Raw genomic sequence first — 14,633 nt, 5'->3', positions numbered from 1 at the left:
CTGCGTGTTTCCATAGAAGCAACTTTAGTATTTTTTTTGAACACAAATGTTACACAAGAGCCCTGTACAAATACTCAAATCGATTACACACTTTCTTCCTTTCTATTTTAAAGATACACCAAGTAATTTCCATGCATTTAATGGTATGCAAGCTATATGTATATTTTTCTAATTTCCTTTACGATTGGAAAAGCTGAATGACACGTTATATTTTCTAAAATGTGCAATATGCCACTTTAAAGAGTTCTCATGATGCAATGCTCAACCCAAAGTTCTATTTCCATTGTTACAAATGAAGCTGATTTTTTTTCTTTTTTTTAATATAATTTTTATCTCCTTATTAATTATTCTCACTAACTACTAACAGTTAAAGTGTTTTAATACTAAATTGAATTAAAATTTTCCAGTAACAGTAAGAAACACACTACTATTCAAAAGTTTGGGGTTGATAAGAGAAAAAAAAAAAAAATCTCAATAATATTGTAAGCCAGGGGTGGCGAACGTCGGTCCTGGAGAGTTTTGCTTTAACCCTAATCAAACACACCTGAACAAGCTAATCAAGGTCTGAAGGATTACTAGGAAGCTACAGGCAGGTGTGTTTTTATTAGGGTTGGAGCTGAACTCTGCAGGGCTGCAGCTCTCCAGGACCGGAGTTCGCCACCCCTGTTGTAAGCAGTAAAGCAGTAATATTTTTTAATACAACTCTTCAGTCTTATTTAATACAAGTCTTCAGTGTCACATGATCCTTCAGAAATTTTTCTAATATGCTGATTTTGTTTTTTTAATCAATGTTTAAAAAAAACAAACAGTTCAAATGTTTATTTGCAAAAACAGATAATTCAGATTTTTAATTTAAAAAAATCAAGTTTTTTATTATGTTATCATGTTTTTATTGTGTTAGCTGTATTTTTAAGTTATTTTGACTTTATATTAAAATAAACCAACTGCAGTTTGATTGAGATTAATTGGAATGCACAGTGAAAAAAAAAACATGATTTTTGAAAATTATTAAAAAGAGAGTTATCTGTTTTTGCAAATGAACTCTTCAGTTGTGCTGCTTAATATTTCTGTGGAAAATTAGATTTTTTTTTTTTTCAACAAAAAACGTCACTTTACTGTCACTTTTTAATAAATTTAATGTGTCCATGCTGAATAAAAGTATTAATGAAAAAAAAATCTTAACCCCAAATTTTGAATTATTTTGTAAATCTTAAAAAAAAAAAAAAAAAAAAAAAAAAAAAAAAAAAAAAGTAATGAGCGTATGAATGTGTCGTGTCATAATGTAAATGGTTTCACTTTGCTTTCTCACATTAATGAAGTCTATAAAAAAATGACTTAGTGTACCTTTAAATATCTGGCTAATTGACTACAGATGAATGGTTTTCAGATGAAGTGATACAACCCTTAAGACTCTAAAAGAAATGTTTTAATGACATTACCATCATTTCTTATTTTTCAGTAATAATAATAATAATAATAATAATAACAATAATGTCTATATGCAATCATCTGCACTGAGCATGTGTTTGAATGTTTTGTTTTGTCATCTAACAGTCTTTACTGTCCCTGTGTGTGTCGAGGTGCCCGCGCTCTCGCCCGCTGCTCTGCCCCGGGTGTGTACCGCCATTTGGGTGCCATTCCTTTAAGTTTCTTCCTCTTCCTGTCAGACACACACCACACCTTCTCACAGTACTGCTCCACCCGCTGGAAGTTGCTGTAGCCGATCAGCTGCATGAATTCCTTGTACCAGAGCTTTGAGGAAGATGGAGCAGAAGGAAGGCTGGGGAAGGGGCAGGGTGGAGGTCTGTGCAGAGAATCGCCTTCCTCCTCCTCACCTTTATGCAATAAACCCTCCACTTTGCCCTCATCCAGCACCTCCAAAGTGACACGCACCACCGTCTGGATGAAGCCGTGCTCTGTGGACTGGCACACGTAGACTCCTGCATCTCCCTTCGTTATTTTAAGGAGCAACAGGCCGTGGGGGGTTTGAATCACGCGATCATCGCATTTCACCTGAGAAAGGGAAGGAGAGAAACAACATGCATAAGACTTATTGAGATTTGTGTACTTGGCTTGCTAGGATGCTAGCCTGTTTTGGCTAGATTCTAGGCTGGTCCGAGACAAAAGATTTGACTTTTAAGTCTTGGACACCTCCTTCAATACAAATCTATTTGCAGTATTAGGGGTAACGTAATACAAGTAACAAAAGTTGCATAATCAGATTACTTTTTTCAATTTACAACAAAATGTCTTACTTTTTCAAATAAGTAATGCAAGGAGACAAAAATGAATGCAAAAGTGATGTAATGCATTACCATAAAAAGTAACTAAGTAACGCAATTAGTTACTTTTTTTTATTGAGTAACGCAATATCGTAATGAGTTACTTTCAAATTTATAACAAAATATCTGAGTTACTTTTTCAACTAAGTAATGCAGGGTGACAAAAATGAACACAAAATAATGTAACGCATTACTTACCATAAAAAGTAACTAAGTAATGCAGTTTGTTACTTTATGAAGTAATGCAATATCGTAATGCATTACTTTTAAATTTACAACTGAATACCTGAGTTACTTTTTTAAACAAGTAACACAAGGTGACAAAAATGAACCCAAAAGCAATGTAATGCATTACTTACCAAAAAAGCAACTAAGTAATATAATTACTTTCTTTTTTATGGAGTAACGGAATATTGTAATGCATTACTTTTAAATTTACAACAAAATATCTGAGTTACCTTTTTAAATAAGTAATGCAAGGTGACAAAAATAAACCCAAAAGTAATGTAATGCATTACTTACCATAAAAGTAACACAATTAGTTACTTTTGCTATGAAGTAACGCAATATTGTAATACATTACTTGTAGATTTACAGCAAAATATCTGCATTACGTTTTCAAATAAGTAACACAAGGTGACAAAAATGAATGCAAAAGTAATGTTATGCATTACCATAAAAAGTAACTAAGTAATGCAATTAGTTACTTTTTCTATGGAGTAACACAATATTGTAATGCATTACTTTAAAAGTAATTTCCACCAACATCGTTAACCCACATGATTTAAGGTATAATGTATTATAATGTGATATAAAAAATGCTTTAGGGGAATCTGTTCTAATCCCTAAACTCAAGTTAAAGCAATTGTAATAGCAATGCTCGCTTTAGCTACTACTACTAATACATGTGCCATTATTTAAAATCTAATTTACCATGAGCACAGAGATGGTCAGGGTGACATTACTCTTTTCTATTTAAGATGAAGTGAATCACTGAGGGCTATATTACCCAGCCTCCCTGCGGTCAGAATAGTAAAATGAAGCTTTAATCTATATTTAACAGCCTTCTGTCAGCAGGGGTTCAGACCGTTGCTTGTGATGAAATAATTTCTTAGTCTGACCATGTGAGAAGAGCTCTATATTATCCAAACTCAGCACATTATATGGTTATAGGATTATATTTACACCGCATCTTTAAAATAATATTGGCTGAGAGGAGTGCAATATTCTAGCAATATCGGAACACTGTTTGTATCACTTTGAGTGCAGTATCTCTCATAGTGAGTGTCATGGTGAGTGCCCAAATCTACTATCATTTTATAAATAAAACTGTTTTTGAGTCACGGGATGTCCTCTTAAAAAGTTTTTTTTTTAGGTGAGAATGTACTTAAGACTTCAAATATGCGGTTTGTTAATAAAGATATCTATTTGAAAATTTGATTGGATGTTTTCAGAGAGCTCCAGGGCGTCAGCGGGCGTTCAATGCTCATGAACTGCCGAGAGCAACCTTACCTCGGTCAGATCTTCTGGAATTTGCTGCTGTCTCTGATATCTCTATAATGGTTAAACATGAGATATAATTTGTTTTGGGGAAATCTAACAGGCAGTCTTTGGTCCCATTCGCTTGAGTCTATGTGTGCCAATGTTTCTTCGTTACTAGTTCTAAAACGATGGTTTCGATGGTTAGGCTTCGGCTAAGCTGTTAAACTGTCAAATTGAGATTTGGCTTTGTGGGGAAAGGAAGTAGATCTGCACAAAACAGAGTTTTTAAAGACACTCTTGTTGTTTCTTATGCATTTACACACTCGTGCCGCTGAACTGTAGTATAAATGCAATATCACACTCGTAGCTGTGAGATATGGCTATATATTGGCACGCTGTGATTGCCTGTGGCCTCTTATATAAGTATTATGTCATGTTAATATAATTTGAAGAATTTTATTTTAAAATATAATATAATATAATACTATAATATATTATTGTACATTATTATGAACGGTAAAAATGTATATTTAATAATTATCTCTTTTTCTTTATTGGTAAAAAAAAATTACAAAAATGGCTGGGGGTTGGGTTAGTATTACTGTCATATATAATATACTATAATATAATATAGTACATTTTATATATATATATATCAAAAAATAGAAGTCTATATGTCCTAGATGTGTGTTTGTACCTCCTCCATGTCCATGCCATGTTGAATGTACCACGTTACAGACGCCTGCAGCGATCGTGGTCTGCACTCCAGGAGGGTGCTGTTATTCTCCACACCATATACCAGCTTTTCTGAGATGCTTTGTTCTTCTGTAACACACACACAATTGATTAAACAATTGATTTCTTGAGGGGAAAAAACCATACTGACCCAAAACTTTTGAATGGTAGAGTATATCTGAATATTTTGTTACTTAGTATATGAAAATATTTTATTAAATATACAACAAATATATCTATAATTGTGACTTTTTCACATTTTTAGTATCTTTTAGCTTCAAATTGAACATTGTAACAATTCCAGAGCTTATATTTTTCAAACAAGTAATGCAAGATGACACAAATAATTTTTTAAGTAACTAAGTAATGCAATTATGTATTTTTTTATGGAGTAATGCAATATCTTAATGCACTGCTTTTAAAATTACAATGAAATGCATTACTTGCTTTTTCAAATAAGTAATGCAAGATGACAAAAGTGAACCCAAGAGTAGTGTAGTTACTTACCATAAAAAATAACTAAGTATTGCAGTTAGTTACTTTTATGGAGTAACGTAATATTGTGATGCATTACTTTTAAATTTGAAACAAAATACCTAGGTTACTTTTTTAAATAAGTAATGCAAGGTGACAAAAAGTAATGTAATGCATTACTTACCCTAAAAAGTAACTAAGTAACACAATTATTTACCTTTTTTTATGGAGTAATGCAATATCATATTGCATTACTTTTAAATTTACAATGAAATACATGAGTTGCTTTTTCATACAAGTAATGCAAGGTGACAAAAATAAACCCAAAAGTAGTGTAATGCATTACTCACCATAAAAAGTAACTAACACAATTAGTTACTTTTATGGAGTAACGCGATATCGTAATGCGTTACTTTTAAATTTACAACAAATTATTGAAAAAAAGTTACTTTTTCACACAAGTAACACAAGATGACAAAAATTAACAAACAGTAAAAGTAATGTAATGCATTACTTACCCTAAAAAGTATTACAATTAGTTACTTTTTTATGGAGTAACGTAATATTGTGATGCATTACTTTTAAATTTACAACGAAATATCTAAGTTACTTTTTTAAATAAGTAATGCAAGGTGACAAAAAGTAATGTAATGGAGTAACGCGATATCGTAATGCATTACTTTTAAATTTACAACTAATTATCAGAGTTACTTTTTCACACAAGTAACGCAAGATGACAAAAATGAACAAACAGTAAAAGTAATGTAATGCATTACTTACCCTAAAAAGTAACTATTACAATTATTTACTTTAGGGAGTAACACAATATCATAATGCATTACTTTTAAATTTACAATTAAATACCTGAGTTACTTTTTCAAATAGGTAATGCAAGGTGACAAAAATGAATGCAAAAGTAATGTAATACCAGAGTTTATATGTGAAGTAGGTTTGATTCGAGATGAAATAGAGAAAAGAATATCTGGAATAAAGGAATTAGACAGTCACTATCATGTGTCTGTCTGCTAAAGTAAAAGCACCATCTGCGCATAAAAAGCCAGAGACTCTCATTAACTGTACTCTGACCTCTTCAACTTTCACAGATCTCATCCGCCTCATTTTTCCCTATCCAGCTTCTAAGACTCTAATATTCTCCATTGATCAAGCTCTGACCAGAACATACCGCTAAGCTGAAGCCCGTTGCACTGCTGAACCGCGTTGCCATGGCGGACGTCTTGCCGTCTGAATCGCCTAAAGATTAAAAGAGAAAAATGAGACATTGATATAACCCAGACACAGCCCGCATGTCTGCCTGCAATTGTCATAATATCATCCTGCCGCCCAAGGTGTGTAACAGCACAGCGAGGTGACAGAAATTCAATCAGACGCGTTCTGTTTTTTGTCCGTAGTCTTTGAGTAATGACTCTGACAGGCGTTTGGTGGCGATTGTGCGCGACTTGTCTGGCTTTGCATACAAAGTGAGCGTGTGATGGGTATTAATATGGGCGAGAGGTGTTAGCATCAATCGCTAACAAGCTCAGACTGATGACCACACTGAGACAGCTGACAGGCCTTTGAGTCGGGATTAGGGAAACACTCCCACTCGCCCTTCGCTTCACACACAAGCGCACACGCGCTACCCTGCGGCTAAGTGAAACATCAAAAGAGCTCTCACAAAAACACACACTCTCCAAGTTCACTGAGCTCACTAATGGAAACACTGGGTTGGCAAGCGAACAAGATTATGGTGCACACACATTCTGGCAAGATAAAAATGTAGACTAAAAGTTGCTTAATCAAGAAATGCATTAATAATCACATTTTGCAATGCAAGATATGGAAATAAAAACATCTTTTTCAAATGTCAAGACGCTTAAACTTTTCTTATTATGAATGCAATCTACCATCTCAGTACCGTCAGTATATGCACGACCAGTCCAAGACTGATATTTACAAAGCACTTTTATGCACAGCTCTGCCAAATAAGCAAGCTATTTTTGTGTGTTAGTTTAAGATTGAAAGATTAAATATTAAGAGGCATATGATATAATGACTGCTGCTACAAGATGTTTAAAGGAAAAGATTGCCACCCTTGGAGAACAGTAAAATCTACATTAACCTAAACAATCAACTGTAAACAATGTATAAAATGTATAAAATTACATGTAAACATTATTGTAAATATTTATGAATAGTAGCTAAAAAAACTGACCTAATAATAATGTAAATATACATGGTTTTATAATATAATATAATATAATATAATATAATATAATATAATATAATATAATATAATATAATATAATACTATTATAATTATTGTATATCATGAAGGCAGAAATATTTATTTTACATTCAATAATTATCTGTTTTTCCTTCTAGAATTATAAAAAAAATGGCTGGGGTTGGGTTAGTATTACTGTTACAGTATATACTATAATATAACACATTTTACAAAAATAAAAAACAAAAGAGGTCTGTCTGTCCTAGATGTTTGTTTGTATCATGACAAAATGCTGAAACATTTCATAAAATAGTTGTGTTAGGAATAAAAAAAAAAAGTAAGATTGTTCAAAATTAGCAAAAAATTATTTGGAAATATTTTTACTATTTAAAATTACTGCTTTCTATTTGAATATATATTAAATATATATTAAAATGTTTTTTTTTTTCTTTTTTGGGGAAAGAAATTATAGAAATTAATACTTTGATTTAGCAAGGATTATTTAAATTGATCAAAAGTGATGATAAAGACATTTATAATGTTGTAAAATATTTCTATTTCAGATAAATGCTGTTTTCTAAACTTTCTATTAATCAAAGAAACCTGAGAAAATTCTATATTCAGCTGTTTTCAACATAATAATAATAAAAATAAATGTTTTAGCAGCAAATCAGACTTTTAGAGTGATTTCTGAAGCATCATGTGACTGGTGTAACAATGCTAAAAATGTAGCTTTGAAATCACAGGAATAAATTACATTTAAAAAATTTTCAAACAGAAAACAGTTATTTTAAACAGTAAAAATATTTCAAACTTTTACTGTTTTTGCTGTACTTTGGATCAAATAAATGCAGGCTTGGTGAGGCTTGGTTCTTTAAAAAAAAACATTAAAACTCAACTTGAAGGTTAATAAATTATGACAGTTTATATTTTTCTGGTGAACTATCCCTTTTCTGTAAAGCTGCTTTGGAACAACATCTAACAGTACTACAGAGATAAATATGACCTGACTAAATACAAGCTATACATCTACTATATATCTATGTGAAATTGTTGGTACCTTTTTGTATACAGCCCGGCAGGGTAGTACCGGGAACATGTTAACCCGTCCCATGCACAGTAGGGGTCTCTGGCCAGGCAGCAGTCGGCGCAGGCTGAACCGTAAAGCCCACAATGATGCACACGGATCTGTGTTACACCCAGCTCCGAGCCCACGTACAGCTGTTGCTATGGAGATACAAACACTGCTGTCAACCGCTTTGTTACATGTGATGAATGCCATTATGTCCAAATCATCACGTTAGCATAATGATGCAGATAAAATCATTCTACTGAACCGGCCATTATTTGTGTGCATTCTAAATAATTCAATACGTTACAGTAATAACACAGAACTAAATATACTCATATTTGATTCATATTTACTAATGACATTAATAATTAACTATAAAGCATCTGACTTGTTAGAAATGCTGAATTGCAATTGGTATCAAGGTGATCACTCATGCATGAAAAGTTTACTCAATACCACCATCTCCAGGTGGGAAAACTATAGTGTCTGTGAGGAATAGTTGAGAAAATCTTACTCGTTTGGTAGAGATGAGGATCTCTGTAATAGGAACAGGGACCTAGAATGAGAACCAAAAAAAGTGTTTAGTGTGAAGATTGTTTCTAAAGGAAATTAAATGGTTTCAATATAAAGATAAAAAGTCATCCAAAAGACTTTTGATGACCTTGAAAACCTGCAGTTCCTCCAGAAGAACTTCTTCAACTGTGTCGGCTTCTTTGTTGTAGATTGTGATCATTTTTAATACTACAGAATTATCTGAGTTAAAGAAAGAGGAGCTGAATTAGATACTTATAAAATACATTTTATATATGTGACCCTGGACCACAAAACCAGTCTTAAGTAGCACGGGTATATTTGTAGCAATAGCCAAAAATACATTGTATGGGTCAAAATGATGGATTTTTATTTTATGCCAAAAATCATTAGGATATTAAGTAAAGATCATGTTCCATGAAGATAAATGTTCTACTGTAAATATATCAAAACTTAATTTTTGACTGGTAATGTGCATTACTAAGAACTTAATTTGGACAACTTTAATGGCGATTTTCTCAATATTTATGTTATTAAAAATTGGCTCTTATGATTGCTTTTGTGGTCTGGGGTAACACACACACACACACACACACACACACATATATATATATATATATATAAAGAACACATTACAAAAATGTTTGTGATAAACATAAACAGGGCTTATAATAGGGTGATAATAATAACAATAATAATAATAATAATAATAATAATAATAATAATACATATATATATATATATATATATATATTTCAATTATTATTATCACCCTATTATAAGCTCTGTTTATGTTTATCACAAACATTTTTGTAATTATTTTTATTTTATTTTTTTTAAAGGAGTCTCTCATGCTCCTTCAGAAATCATTCTAATCTGCTGATTTCATGCTAAAATAATATTTCTTATTATTCTTATTATTATCTGTTCAATATAATAATTCATTAAGTTCAACAGTATTGTTTTTTTTTGTGGAAACCACAATGCATTTTTTTCAGGATTTTTTTGAAGAATAGAAAGTTCAACAAAAGCATTTATTGGAAAGATTAATCTTTCATAAAATTAAAATGTCTTTACTGTCACTTTTGAGCAATTGAATGCATCCTTGCTGAACAAAAGTACTAATTTCTTTCAAAAAATAAAAAATAAAATAAGCCCCAAACGGTAGTGTATATCTTCTAAAAATATTTTTCAAAAAACTACAAAACGTTTGATTTTAGCAGTTTTGTAGATTATAGATCAAATAAAGTAATCATTTATTATGTTCCTTTAAAAAGCAAGACATAAAGAATAAGCTACTGCATATATTCAGTATAGCACAAGCAGCAATCATTACATAAAGCCTATTTGACTGCAAAGCAGTTATAGGTACTAAAAATCAAGTACCAGTCCCTATGTAGAGAACATTGTAGTGTCCATCCTCAGCTTCCACCCGGTCCACCGCCAGCTGTGTGAGTTTACGTCCTCCTTCAGTGTCCAGCAGAATGGGCCGTTTGTGAACGGGCTGCACCGGCTGGAACATAAGGGGATGGGAACGCACAAAACGCAGAACCTCATCCGGATACTCCTTCGAACTGGAAAACTGGCCTCCATTTATCTTACTGGCACACTGTGAGAGACAAAAATCAGTAAATGTGAATACGAAGTTCGCAAATCACGAAAACCTTTCGGGTCTTTCATTTTGTTGCTCCTGATCTGAGAATAGCTCGCTCGCTTCTTGCTGCTATAACCTTTTAGAACAAGAGACTAATCAGAAATCCTGCGGTGCACGACTAAAGCTACCAAATTGCCTTTTAAAAGGTCAGCTGTCAGAGACGTACTTTTTTTCATATGCTTTTCCTAAGAATAACTGCACATGGATTCTAAAATGTGAACAATGGATATACTCTGATTCTTCAATGTGAGACTAGACATAACACACCAGAGAAAATGACTGTGAATTACAGGTCATTACTAACTATTGGAAACCAGTCTAGCTCTGGAGATAAATAGCCAGAGAAGGACACTAATCAGCACACATCAGATATAATTATAATTCACACCACAGCAATTTAAATGCCTCGATTTCACAGTATTTCCAAAAGTGCTCGGTTTCAGGCATTAACGTTAAAGAATTGGCATGATACGCTCGAGGAGAATAGTGATGTGCACAGTCATGCTGAAAATAGACTCTTCTGCCATGAGAGATTCTGTGTGTCTTAAGAAATAAGACCCAAAATTTAACATTCACTCAAGTGGGCCTCTGAATGACACTGTGTGTCAAAGGTGTAAATGCAACATGCTGTGACATTTTCTACAATGGGATTTTCTGATATGATGACACAAAGTGACTGATGGAGCCAGTATACAAGGAAATATCACTCACCGATCCAGGTCGCGGGTAGGGGACCCTGCCTTCGTACACCTTCCAGTGATGGTCAGTCCGTTCCCGGTGTGCAAAAGGCCCGTTAAATGCCGCACGAATGTCTTCCATGTTATACATGCACACTGCGTATCCTTTAAACACGGCGCTGAGTGGAAAAAAAAAACAATGCCGATGAGCATCCAGACTGCTGACCGTCAAAATAAACTAAGAATATTACCAAAAGTTTTTGAACAGTAAGGTTTTTAATGTTTTTTTTAAAAAAGTATTTTCTGCTCACCAAGCCTGCAATTAGTACAGCAAAACCAGTAAAATTTTTAAATATTTTTACTATTTAAAAATAACTAAAATATTTTAAAATGTAATATATCTATGTGATTTTAAAGCTGAATTTTTTGCATCATTACTCCAGTCACATGATCCTTCAGAAATCATTCTAATATTCTGATTTGCTGCTGAAAAAATGTTTCTTGAACAGCAAATCTGCATATTAGAGTGATTTCTGAAGGATCATGTGACACTGAAGACTGGTGTTATGCTGCTGAAAATTCAGCTTTGATCACAGGAATAAATTACATTTTAAAATATATTCAAATAGAGAGCAGTTATTTTAAATAGTAAAAATATTTCGCAATATTACTGCTTTTGCTGTATTTTGCATCAAATAAATACAAAAAAACATTAAAAAATCTTACTGTTCAAAAACTTTTGACTGGTAGCTCTGTTCAGTGACACATGTGACCTCACCTGGTGGTGCTGAACAGACCAAAGATCTCTGAATTTTTCTCATCTTTCTTCCGTAGCACGAACACATCCTCTAAAATTACACATAGATACACACACAAAAATGTATTGCCATTAAATAGGTTTTAAGTTGATATATTTTAATAATTTAAAAACACTCACATATATATATATATATATATATATATATATATATATATTTTTTATTTTTTTTTTTAATGAAGCATTTTTATGATTATTTTGTTAATTATTAAATTTTCAAAGGATTTCATCCACCCCAGTTTAACCTCTACAGAATTCAGTTTTTTTGGACCAATTTTATTTGTTTTTTTAATTAAATAGAAAATTACTAAGATAAAACTGCTTTCCTGTAGTGCTAGAAATGCTAAGTGGGTTCAAGTCATAATGAAAGCAAGAACTGATAAAATGTGTACTTTGAATGTAGTGCATGACGCTTTGTATAAAATCAGCTGCCAAATGCATAAAAATGAAGTTTCTTTACACTTATCAAAGCCAAACAATACATCATTAGTAAGAAAAATAATGAATGTATCATTTATATATATATACATACTTTTAACAATGAAACATGGACAAACCCAGCAGTTAAATGTTTAATCGACCCTTCTGTAGTTTTAACTAAACTATTGTTTAAAAATGACTACATAGCTGGCTTAAAATGATCCCAAAATAGGTTGTAAATTAAAAATCAGACACATAATTACTAGATACATCAGCAATAATCAAAAGGTGAACATTAATAGCCAATTAAAAATGTTTATTTAATTATTATCTATTCGACTTATAAACAAATAATTAACTTATTAATTAAATTAAATTTTAAGCAAGAAATAGTATTTTTAAACAATAGTTAAGTTAAATGATACTACCCAGAGCAACCCAAAGCTAGGTAGAAACAATGCAATCACTGGGTTTGTCCATTTTTCACCCAGTTCTGGTTTGCTTTTAACCCAGCATTTTTAGTGTGTATAAATATAACAAATTTTGCGAAATATAAATGAATGACTACAAAAATCACAATGCCAAAAAACATAATTGGAACCATCATTGGAACAGCTGAGGTTTTTAATAGGACCTTAGTGCAGAAACAAATGAGCTTTCATTTAAAGGTCAAAGGGTCCATCAGAGAGATCTAACAAGATTACAAAGTTTGGTGATGGTTAAGCAGCACAGCTGGTCAAACAGATTTAGAGTTTCAATTCACACCGCTGGCTTACACTGTGAAGACACAGAGATCTATTGCAAACTTATCCGGATGGACAGATGGTTGGATGGATGGATACCTGATGAAATCTCTATAGCAAAAAGCAAAATGTGAAAAGCAAAAACGGATTTATCAACAGTTTTGCTCTGAGGCATCTAATAAATAGAATCACTGAGCTGGAAGAAACGGCTCATCTGAGGCTAAAACTGCAGTTTTTCTTCTTTTTTGTGCTATTGTGGCCATTTGGGTCATGCAGCCCATCTTGATATACGCTGATGGATTCCAGATACTGCTCAGAGCGTGACACTGACTTCCTCTGTATATTACCAACACAAGAGCTAAATCAAAAGTTGCACACTATCTTCTTTACACAGTATGTAATATCATGATAATTCGTCACAAATATGTCAAAGTTAACCAGATTATATACTGTTTCTGGTTGATTTTACAGAAGGTCAAACAGAAGAGGAAGACACTAGCAATACCAAGAACGTGGGTTTGATTCCCAGGGAAAGCAAGAAGTGATAAAATGCATACTATGAATGCAATGTATATCACTTTGGATGAAAGCATCTGCCACGTGCATAAAAGTAAAGGCAATTTTATATGTATTTTTAAGTGCAAGCACATTTCAGTATGTATATGTGCAAGCTTAATAGGCTAAAATCACCCATAATCCCTTGCACTACAAAATAAGCAAAGTCTGTGATGTTTGAAAAACTACATCAAAAACACAATTTTAGACCTAGGACTAATATGTTCTTCCAATCTTAAACAAGCTACAGAGTTTTCATCTGGAGTGAAAGTAAACAAATTAGGTTTCATAACATATCTTGCATTCTCTTCAGAGATCACAATTATTGGCTAAAATCCCAATCCCATGATGAGGTAGAGGGTGAAATACTTTCATGGTTTTAGACAGGCATGAAAAAGGCCGATGGAGAAGATAACAGAAAGTGAAAAGTCCCCTACCGAGCTCATCAAAGTGTGTGTCAATGCCGTTGGGTCCAGCCACTGAGCAGATCAAACGAGTCTTCAGGAAAGAGCTCCATCTGTTTACCAGCATCCTCTGACCACCCTGGTCATTCTGACAGCGGGGAAGAGATAAAAAGACACTTAATTTCACCTGACCTATGGGTGGTGCTGTCTTGCAGCACACAATTTTGACAAAGACAAAAAGTAATTGGCCAGTGCTTGGCTGGTTAGCTTGAGAAATGACTCCCCTGCTGGTTGATGTTGCTATGGAGCAAAATTTGGACCATTATGGGAGCAAAAAGCATCGTCATTTTGTTTCTGTATGCATTTCATTATATTATATGTCTGTTGGTTTTCATGTCACTGAATGGCCATAATAAAGCAACACAAGCAGTGTTGACGTCATTGGCATTTATGAAAAAAAATGGTTAAAAATCTTTCCTAGAGGATTCCTGCATCAACTGACAGAATGTTATTGAGATAAGGAAGAACGCTAAGTGAATGCTTTCTCTAAGCATTAAAGATCA

The 14,633-nt window shown here is 32.9% G+C and overlaps 1 protein-coding gene across 2 annotated transcripts in view; it reads right to left on the bottom strand.

Annotated features, from left to right (window-relative positions):
• Nucleotides 1–1,223: 1,223 nt before the first annotated feature.
• sema3e (sema domain, immunoglobulin domain (Ig), short basic domain, secreted, (semaphorin) 3E) overlaps nt 1,224–14,633 on the bottom strand; it is a 52,097-nt gene continuing 38,687 nt past the window's right edge. The window contains exons 8-17 of one of the 2 annotated variants that reach the window (XM_051135175.1): nt 14,104–14,218; nt 11,910–11,979; nt 11,166–11,310; nt 10,187–10,409; nt 8,931–9,022; nt 8,784–8,825; nt 8,258–8,424; nt 6,157–6,224; nt 4,462–4,589; nt 1,224–2,013 (exon numbers count right to left, since the gene is read on the bottom strand). In XM_051135175.1, coding sequence (XP_050991132.1) covers nt 1,558–2,013; nt 4,462–4,589; nt 6,157–6,224; nt 8,258–8,424; nt 8,784–8,825; nt 8,931–9,022; nt 10,187–10,409; nt 11,166–11,310; nt 11,910–11,979; nt 14,104–14,218 — 1,506 coding nt within the window. In that variant the 3' untranslated portion in view covers nt 1,224–1,557. The remainder of the gene's footprint in view (nt 2,014–4,461; nt 4,590–6,156; nt 6,225–8,257; nt 8,425–8,783; nt 8,826–8,930; nt 9,023–10,186; nt 10,410–11,165; nt 11,311–11,909; nt 11,980–14,103; nt 14,219–14,633) is intronic. The other variant, XM_051135176.1, reaches the window with a different exon arrangement.

This window comes from Labeo rohita, chromosome 18, assembly GCF_022985175.1.
Source record: "Labeo rohita strain BAU-BD-2019 chromosome 18, IGBB_LRoh.1.0, whole genome shotgun sequence".
Classification (NCBI taxonomy): domain Eukaryota; kingdom Metazoa; phylum Chordata; class Actinopteri; order Cypriniformes; family Cyprinidae; genus Labeo; species Labeo rohita.
The sequence above is the reverse complement of the archived record's forward strand: the minus strand, read 5'-3'. Positions and strand labels throughout refer to the sequence as shown.